At 36.3% G+C, this 10,364-nt stretch overlaps 1 protein-coding gene across 2 annotated transcripts; it reads left to right on the top strand.

Annotated features, from left to right (window-relative positions):
* On the top strand, window positions 1-4,885 carry LOC139690517 (thiamine pyrophosphokinase 1). 2 transcript variants are annotated; one of them, XM_071587978.1, is made up of 5 exons: window positions 1-475; window positions 589-762; window positions 837-1,090; window positions 1,166-1,436; window positions 4,648-4,885. In XM_071587978.1, exons 2-5 carry the CDS (start codon window positions 618-620, stop codon window positions 4,764-4,766), a joined length of 789 nt encoding a protein of 262 aa, XP_071444079.1. In that variant the 5' UTR covers window positions 1-475; window positions 589-617; the 3' UTR covers window positions 4,767-4,885. The 2 variants fall into 2 exon arrangements, with proteins under 2 accessions (XP_071444079.1, XP_071444078.1); XM_071587977.1 differs by lacking the exon at window positions 1-475 and having other exon boundaries at window positions 493-762.
* The last annotated feature ends 5,479 nt before the right edge of the window (window positions 4,886-10,364 follow it).

Here is a 10,364-nt window from a genome sequence, read left to right as displayed (position 1 = left end):
CACTAGAAATTGCAATACAGATATTGATTACGTAGAAATGATATACTAGACTTAAAAAAGATAACTAAACTTAAGTTAGCCCAAGCAGCAATTCGTCTTTTATAGCGAAAGGAAATCCTTATAGACAATATCTCCTAAACTAGAACACTTTTTTTTCTCGAAAGTTTACGCAAATCCAAAGCAATTCTTCCTCTTCCTGTAGGGACAAGCTTAGCCCATGCTCATTGCCTAACGTAGGAACCAGGGCCCATTATCGTCACCAGAGTCGTCCTTTCGCACCAAAAATCAGAAAGTACTAAACAATATCTCCTAAACTGGAACGTTTTTTCTGGAAAACCACTTGACACTCCTTCCTCTATCACCCAAGTTAGTGTAAGTTGGTATGGCTGAAAAATTCATAGCCTCGCGGGGCGGCATGTAGTCTTGGGTAGCTCTTCGTTTGCTTAGTTCAGTTAACTGACGTTCTTTTACAATGGTTGGCAGAACGTTTGTTTATTCCATGTGCTTTTGTTTGTGATACTTGCTGCGTATGCAGGATGAAGAAAGCTGTAGTATATTTAAGAGAATTCCCCCTCAATTTTTCTTAAGGTACGCTGGGAATCGATACGGCGCTTTAAATGAGTACAAATACGGGAAAGCGCTTCCAATGGAAGCCTTGGATTATTTACCGCCCAAATGATTCCAATTCAAAATTTGTACTCGTTATTCTCAATCGCCCCATCACACATAATAAAGAAGTTGTCATGTCGTTGTGGCAGAGAGGTATGTTTTATGGGTAATTTTAGGCCTTTCCTTTAGCTACACCGATTACCATTGATGAAAATTTGTCTTTACAGCAAATTTGAAAGTTTTAGTAGATGGAGGGGCCAATCAGTGGTATGACTTCCTCAAAGACCATGGAATATCTCCAAATGACAGTTCATTTGCGCCGGATTTTATAACCGGGGACTTTGATTCTATTTCTCAGAATGTATTAAACCACTTTAAAGTGCAAGGAGCAAGTGTAATTCATACTCCTAACCAAGACGAGACGGACTTTACTAAGGCACTTAGATTTTTAGGCGAATCTTGCAAAGAAGAAATTTCAAAGGTAAATATGTTGTAAGGTGCATATCTTAGTAATAATCCTATCTCATTTCTAAAATAATGAACATTTTTCTTTCAGGTGGAAGCGGTAGTATCCATAGTGGAAACTTGTGGACGGTTTGACCAAATCATGGCTAATATCAATAGTTTATTTAAAGCAAGTAGGTTGATAGACACTCCAGTTTATCAACTAAGTGCGGATAGTCTCACTTGGATATTATGGCCAGGTAGGCACGAGATTGAAGTATGCGCTTCAGCAGAGGAAGGACAATCCCAGAAGTGGTGTAGCCTCATTCCCATTGGTAGTTGCTGTAGTCAAGTGACAACAACAGGCCTTAAATGGAATTTAGGTTTGTTTTCTGTTTTATTTCATGGCATTCAATGACAAACTAATTCAAATTAATTCATATTTTCAAAACAAACTTTTTAAGAGAACCTAGAGAGTGATTATGCATAGCACTGATGAATAGCATGCATTTGTTGTAATTGTGCTGGCATTCAATTTCTGTACATCTGCAAGGTAAATTGTTTTCTTTCTCTTAGCAATGGTGTTTCCATCCAATCAATCGAGACTTTATTAAACTCACTGTGTTCATATTAATTTCCTTTCTTCGGCCAAAACTCATTTTAATCCCAATTTTTAATTCATTCACACAAGTTTAGGGGATGAAAGAATCAATTTGTGCTACAGACTAGCAGAGTCATTAGTTTAATTTCAATCAAAATATAATAATTTTATTCTAGGAATAAAATGTATGCTTGACAATGCCATAGTTGGTACAATATGGTAATTGATAAAATTAAGTTAAAGCATATGGGATGGTATCTCACGTTAAACACCATATCTTGATTAACCTTCATTCAACAAAAGAAATAGAATCCATATACAAATAGTCATTTGAATGCATGGGAGACCCCACACCAGGTGAAGCATGGTTGTTTATCAAGTGTTGACTGTGAATGCATAAATTATTTTAAAATCTAGTTTCTTTTCCATCATAAAGTATTTGATGGAAATAGATGTTTTTTTTTTCTAAATTTATAATGTGGAAAAGAAAACATATTAGTAAATTGTTATATCCTATGCTTTATGTCACATTAAAATAGCATAGCAAGGGCATACTATATCACTCATGTTTGAAACAAATGTTGTTTACATAATCCTCTGCTAATAAAGACTAATAATACATTGTCATCATGCAATAAATTATCTAATTGTTGCTATGCAATGCTCTAGGTGTTCTTCTTTGCTTCTGTGCCATATATAATTGATTATGAAATAAAAATTAATTTTTCAATCTGATTTGTCTATAATCCTGTGAATAGCCTTTTTACGCTCTAACTTACTTATAAGAAGTAATAATTAGATTAAATGAGAAATAGGAACAAACAAATAATTTTACCAACATAATTTTAGATTTTAAAATGTTATGCAGATCACATGTTTTAATAGACTTGATTATTATTTCACGGTGACATTCAATTTATTCAAATGCATAATGAGTTTGTACTTATCAGCTATCCATTTACTGTAGCTTTTTATTCACATGTTCACTATTATTTCTACCATTCAGTTTTGATGTTTATATGTTGAATAAAAACTAATTTATGTGGAATAGGTAAAATAGATACTCATACTTTCTCACTACCAAGATTGTGAGCCTATGGCTGCGTGGAGGTTGGTTTGGGGAGTTTTGGAAACTCTTTTACTCAAAATACCAAAACTTTAAATTGATCTGGAATGCCAAAAATGCTTAGTGAATAACTGATAGTAGCACTTTTCCATTTTATAAAATTTTCATCAAACGACCAGGTTTGAATGTATTACATCATCATCAGGTAACAAATCGAAGTTGTTTGCTGTCTTATATACATTTAAGATTCTGGAAGGAGGGGAGAGGACGTGGTAGGAAATGAGTAGGGGAGGGAGGGAGTGGGGGGAAAAGGGGGAAAGACAAGGGAGACGTTTGACAGGATAGCGGACAAACGGAGTTTCGACCTAGTGAATGACAGTACATATTGTCTTTGGGTGAGATGTGGTCAACTTGGGTGTTTAGCGGCAGTCACCAATAACCCATCGGCAGCCAGGACGATGCCAGTAGGGTAAGGCGAGGCATTGGAGGCGAAGGGGATTCGGCCCTTCTGGAAGGGTGGCCGTGGAATACCCCACACTTACCTCACACACTGGGGGGGGACACTCAAGGACGGGGGCAGTTGTGTGTCACGCGTGGTCAATATTTACCAATGAAAGTTGATGGAAAGGAGGGGGGAGGAGGAAGTGAACTCACACTGTATTGCAGTGGTGTGTATGCAATACAGTGTTAGTGTAAAGCCATATGCATGGGCCAAACAGGTAGGAATTTCTCCACACGAATCAAAGAACACAAGAAGTGCACGATCTTAGGCAACACCACATCAATGATCGCCACCCCCGTCCTTGAGTGTCCCCCCGCAGTGTGTGAGGTAAGTGTGGGATATTCCGCGGCCACCCTTCCAGAAGAGCCTAATCCCCTTCACCTCCAACCCTTCGCCCACCTAATGGCATCATCCCGGCTGACAATGGGTTATTGGTGACTGCGGCCATTCACCCAAGCGGACCACATCGCACCCTTAGACTATGTGTACTGTTGTTAACAAGATCAAAACGCTGTTTTTCCGCTATCCTTTGTAAATGTCTCCCTTGTCATGCTTAACCATGCTTAACTAGTTCATTTAAACTTTTTTTTGCAAGTCATTACTGTATTTTTCAGCTTGACAACTCAATCAGAACTTATCCTATCCCATTTTTGTTTGCTCTGATGTATTAACCATGCATAAGCATCTGCTGGAGTGGGATTGAAGTGATTTCTCTTCACAGAGGAGAAATTCTGTGCTGAGACTTTGACTGGACACTTCACACGTCTCACTATGCAATAATGATGTTACAACTACCGCATATATTCAGTCCATAAAAAATAAATTACTTACGAGGCTTTGTTGTATGTTGTTTTTGGTCATATTGTTAAGTACCTCATTTTTACCTGAATTCCACACCATTTGTGGTGGAATAACTGGAGTTAAGAGTAAATTTAAGAGGAAGGGCAATCAGGGTCACCTTCCATCACATGAGCCAGTTAAAAGTGTCGAAAATTGCATTTATAAGAATTGGATCAACTTTTATGTGTATTCTTTCTCCAAGTTCATAATTATCATACATACATTCACTCATATCAGCATGTTTACACAATTTATTTTTACATATTGTTCCTCATTATAGGAATATTCAAGTTTTGAAAATATCAACTGTGCAAATAAAACTGAATTATATGAATTGTACTTGTCTTTATGATAATCAATGGCTACAAACAAATCAGCAGCAATGAGATCACTAATGCAAATAGACTACTATGTCAATATGTTTTTTGTAGCAGTCTCTATCTTATGCATGAATTTTTCTTGTTTTTGTGGTGATCACCTGATGTCATGTAAACAGAAAGAAGTGATTTCTTCTATTTTTTGCTTAATTACCAGTGAAAAAATTGAACAAACTCTAATCTTGAAATGTCATTTCTTGTCTTGTAGATTCACAAGCACTTGAATTTGGAGAATTGGTGAGCACATCCAACACTTATGCTCCTGGTGAAAATATTGTCAGTGTCGATACCAATGGACCTCTAATTTGGTGTATGCAGACTTTGTGAGGTATACTCTAACAAAGCAAATGAAGTTGAACAGTATATTTTATGTGGTTATTTAAGGTATTTTTGTTATTAATGGTTTGGTTATATTGTAGTATTTTTTAATTATTAAAGAATGATTTTGGTATAAAATTGACTATCTTTTAATCCATTTAATATTATTAATCATCTGTATTATATACTAGGGTAATCCCAAAAGTACGTGACACAACAAAGAAAACACAAAAAGTTTGGTAAAAAATGTATTTGTTTTTCAACATAATCTCCTTTCAGTTCTATACACTTTTCCCAGTGATTTTGAATAAGTGCGATACCCTTTTTATAATAAGAACTGCCTTGCTCCTCAAAATAGCCATTGACTGCCGGCATCACTTCTTCACAGTTTGAAAATCTTTGACCATTGAGCCTTTTTTTCAAGTTTGTGAACAGAAAATAATCCAAGGGGGCTAAATCTGGAGAATAGGGTGCATTAGATAGCAATTCAAACTTTAATTAATGAGTTTTAGCCATTACAATAACGGATTTGTGAGCTGGTGCATTGTCTTCATGAAACATCACTTCTTTCTAAGCCAAATGTGGCTGCTTTTGCTTGATTTCTTCGCTCAGACGTTGCAATAAGTGGGCATAATACTCACTGTTGGTAGTTTTTCCTTATTTAAGATAGCCAATGAAAATTATCCCTCACACATCCCAAAAAACCGACGCCATGACCTTGCCTGCAGATGAAACGGTCTTGGCCTTCTTTGGAGCTGGTTCTCCCTTTTGAATCCATTGTTTTGATAGTTCCTTTGTCTCGGGTGTGAAGTAATGGACCCATGTATCATCCATTGTTATAAAACTGTGCAAAAATCCTGCTTTGTTGCTGTGAAACTTTGCTAAACAATCAATTGAAGCATCTTCATGACACTGGTTTTGCTCGAGTGTGAGCAAACGTGGAACCCATCTTGCAAACATCTTTCTCATGTGCAAAATTTCAGTTAATATGCAATGTACCGCACTTTTTGAAATGCCTACTATGTCTGGTAGCTGGTGCACTTTCAGGCGACGATCATCCAGTATCACTTTGTGGATTTTCTTTGCCATTTCCGGAGTCGTCACCTCATTTGGTCGACCAATGTGATGCTCATCTTGACAGCTCATTCGGCCTCATTTAAACTCTGCTATCCAATATTTTACTGTTGTAAATGAAGGAGCAGACTCACCCTGAGTAGAATCCAGTTCAGCTTTTATATTGGTTTGGCTGAGGCCTTTCAAATAAAATTATTGTATCCCATAACGATGACCAATTGTCTCCATTTTCACGAATTCACGATAAATGTTCAATATTGATGACTGCCAAACAAATTCTAAACAACGTGGTGTCTTCAAACTTGAAAAATATGCTTTATAGATTGCATACTTTCTAATACAGTAATATTTTTAAAACAACTACCGCCATCTCTAGGTCAGGCCGGGTACTACAGGGCCTTCCCATGTACTGTGAACTAACAAGAGCAAATTTTATGCAGGGATCAAATTTTGAGGTCTTTGGCTGAATTGACTGCCAGTTTTAGTGCTTTTGATACGTTGATTGCCTTGTTAGATTTTCTCAGTGATGTTACCATTTAGTTCTTATATTATTGACAATTTTTACCCCAATGTCGTATTCATGAGTAGACATATTAGAGGTAGTCCAGTTGATATTTAAATGCCGGTATTTATATTCACACTGCTGGCTGGAATTTTTCTGGACATTTAATTTCGAATTTGCAAGTACTTACTTTTTAGGCTCTGTATTAGTCAAATTTAGAGGTATTTTGAAAACATAAAAGGCATAATAGTGTACTAAAAATGCATTTTAATTATATTTTGGTTTCAGTATTACAAAGGCACCTTATTTTACCTTCGTTTGCAGAAGTCTGCCCTGATGAGAACATTTTTTTCAAGAACCTTGACTAATTTACTTGTAGTTCACTCTAAATGTTTGAGTCAAAACAGGTATTGTTTTTTTCGACTGATGCATTTCTTCCATAGCCATTACATTTCACTTTAAGCATTCATTCTGAATTTAGCCCAAAGCCATTAGTCAACTACTCAAAATCTTATAATATACAAAAAATTTCATATTTTCCAACAATTGACATCTTCTGCTAAAGATGGACAAGAGAGGAGTGAGAATGGGCTTTTCAGTCATTTGCACAGGTGTTAAGACCTGTACATCATTTAATCTACTACTTCACAAAATTGAAATAAACTTGTCAATGCAGCCACAATATGACTCAATGTGATATGAATAGGACTAAATGTGACTAATTGCTAATGAAATTATTGTGCTATTGCACACAATTATCCAAAATTTGGTGTATTTTAATTGAACTTGTATATTCTAAAGTCATCTATTTGCCAAGATGATGATCAATCTATGTAAGTAATTATAGTAATTGCAGCTGTTTCATATGCTTCTGAAAACAGCTGAAAATAAAGGATTTTCATTAGTAGGCCAATAGGGGTGAAGGAATACAAAAGTGAAGGTGACATAATTAGATTTCAAGAAAGCTTTCAACAAAGTCCCCCACAGCAAATTGACATACAAGCTAAAATATGAAGCATTTTATGAGAAAATGACCACCTGGATTAGGGACCTCATATCTTATTGTAAACAGAAAGTAGTCATCAATAGGTTGATGTCATTAGAGGCAGATGCACAAAACTTCAGGTATTCCCCAAGGAAGTAGAGAGAAAATCCACTAAATTTGTGAACAATTTCTAATAGAAGAGTGTAAATGTGACGGATTTTTATTGTTGTTGATATTCTGCTGGTTGAGATAAGTATTTAATGGATACAGCTTCTACAATGATATATTTACTTACCACTCCTAACAAAACACAATCTAGTGGTACAGTACAGTCCCTCCTCAATTCTGCCTATTTCCTTTCCCCCTTCACTCTGTCCAACATGCCTATCCTCTTCCTATCCCTGCCTCATTTGCTTCATATCCTCCCCTATATAACATCTTCAACATCCCATTGTCAATCAAAATGCTCTGCATACAACTTTCCTGCCTCCTTCTGATTTATCCCAGCAACCCACTCTCGTCTCCTGCCATACCTAGCACCTCTGGGTTTTTTTTCCTCTTTTCTGTTCACTTTACCTTTTGCATCCTTCTGCACACCCACATTTCAAAAGCCTATGGCCAAAAAACTATGGCCATTATCTTGCCTCAATGGCTATGTTCCCGCACCATTCAAAACCATACTCCATATCAAAGTTTTGACAAACCATTTCTTAACATCCTTAGCTGATGTCCTTGCCATCAATTGCCTCTTCTTCGTGAAAGCATCTTTGCATAGTGCAATTCTTCTTCTTAGGTCTGTACTACTTTGACTGTCTTGGTCCAAAAATCTTCCTTTGTATGTAAACTGTTCCACCAGGTCAAATTTATGAGCACTTACTTTTTTATTTAACTTAGCCTTCCTCTTTCTCAAAAACTGGATATCCTTTGTTTTGTTTACATTTAATCTCATTCCATACCCATTGCACTGACTTTCCAATGTGCTCAGCAAATTTTGCAGCCCCTTGGCTGACTGGATAACTAAAGCCTGATAATCAGCCTAACTGATTTTATCAATTTTCATTCCTATCTCTAGTTCTTCCCATGCCTCTTTTACCATTTCCTCCTTATATACATTGAAAAGCACTTGTGGTATCACCCCTCTCTTACTCCTCTTCCTAACACTTTCCATCTGACACTCACACCTGAGCAGGCTTAGAGGAACAGGTCGCAGATGTCTCCATTACCTCCAATCTACTCATATTCTTTGTAATGCATTCATTAACTTTATCAATTCAATTTACTCTACAAAATTCTTTCTTGAAATCTATGAAACAGACAAGTACATCCTGATATTATTCTTTGTTCCTCTCTATTAGTAACCTCATTATCAATATGGCATCACACGTGCCCCTTCCCTTTCTGAACCCAAATTTATCACCCCTAAGGCCACGTTTATCCTGTTCTCTATCCTCTTATTGATGAACCAGAGAAACAGCTGTTCGGAGGCTACCATCTCATTCTTTTGAATACCAACTTTGCATTCCTATTCTTTTCCTCCCATGTCCAGTTGCTTTCCACCCCACTTCCTAGGCATTTAAACCTCACTACTTGCTTAATTTCTACTCCATTTATGCCAAAACTAATACTCATTATTTTCTTTACATGACTTGATTTTCGTTTGTCATATCCCACATCTTCTGATCTATGTCAATCTTTTATATTTCTTTTTTGTGTTTGAGAATCTTTCAAAATCACTTGCAATATCATCCCCATGCTCGGTACGTTTTATTCTTTCATGGCAGCAGTGGAAGGACCAGGAGGAGAAGAAAGGTATACTGGACTAGCTGAAAAGAAGGGTGGGGTGCAGGATTTTAAAGAAACAGATTTAGAGAGACTATGAAGCATGGCCAATTATTTCATGAAGGAAATTAATATTGATAGAATTGAGCTCTTCCACTAGGAGTATTGAATAAATGAATGTTAGATGGATGGCATAATTTCTTAGCAAGCAAGCAAAATTTTATTGCACAAATGAGGTTGCATGTGTGCATACAACAGTGGAAACAAATTTATTAAGACTGTGCTTCTATGAATTTTCATGTTCCTCAGATTGTTTGTGGAACATTTTCAAGTATTTATTGCTGGTATCTTACATAGGAGCAGTTGATTTACTATGTTTGCCTCTTCTGCCATATATAAGAAATCTAATTGGATTTCCATTAGAAGATGGACTTGCATGCTTGCGGACTTATCCTCCTTCTCCACCCAATGCGGATGCTATAACCATACTTTCCACAGGGAAAACATATAATCGCAAAGGAAAAATAAATAAATCCTTCATTGAAAAAAGTACATTCTGATCTGAAGACCGAGGTTTTTAGCTTTGCATGGACTATTAACACCGTCTCGTTTTTAAAAATACCACACACCCAGTATGCATTGTTCTGTGACCACAATGTGTTGCAGGGATGACATAGTTTCTAAAAAAATAAATGTCCATTTTAGTTTCCTCTTTGGATTAACAATCAATATATACCCTGTTTTTCGTGTCACAGTGTATACGTAGAGAGTATAAAATTAAATAGTTTCATGTAAATTCCTTATAGAGAAACGACTGTTTTGTTCTACAAAATTTTCCAACTAATTTGGTGATGAATTTATCCCCCACACCCTTTTTATGTCATACTTCACCTCAATGAGTCTAAGATTATGACGCTGACTTTGGTATAATATACAGCTATGTTCTCAGAAGTAAAATAAAGATGGAACTCAAATAAAAATACATTTTAATGTTACTTCATTAGATTAATATAAATGTTACCGACAATTATCATTTTTTACCATAACGGTGATAAGATAACGAAGTCAACAAGGTGTCGTGATTTTCCGCAATATTAAATTTGCCCGCGTAAGATATATTGGAGGTATCTTGAGAATATTATTTAGACCCTGAAGATTGGCTAGCCAATCTACAGCGGGCGGAAGGAAGGCTGTTATGCTTCTATTTAAGGAAGGAAGGCTGCAAATGTATGCAGAATTAACACTATGACTACAGGATATTACCTTC

The sequence above is a fragment of the Hetaerina americana genome, unplaced genomic scaffold, assembly GCF_022747635.1.
Source record: "Hetaerina americana unplaced genomic scaffold, ioHetAmer1.1.p SCAF_3, whole genome shotgun sequence".
Classification (NCBI taxonomy): Eukaryota; Metazoa; Arthropoda; class Insecta; order Odonata; family Calopterygidae; genus Hetaerina; species Hetaerina americana.
The sequence above is the reverse complement of the archived record's forward strand: the minus strand, read 5'-3'. Positions and strand labels throughout refer to the sequence as shown.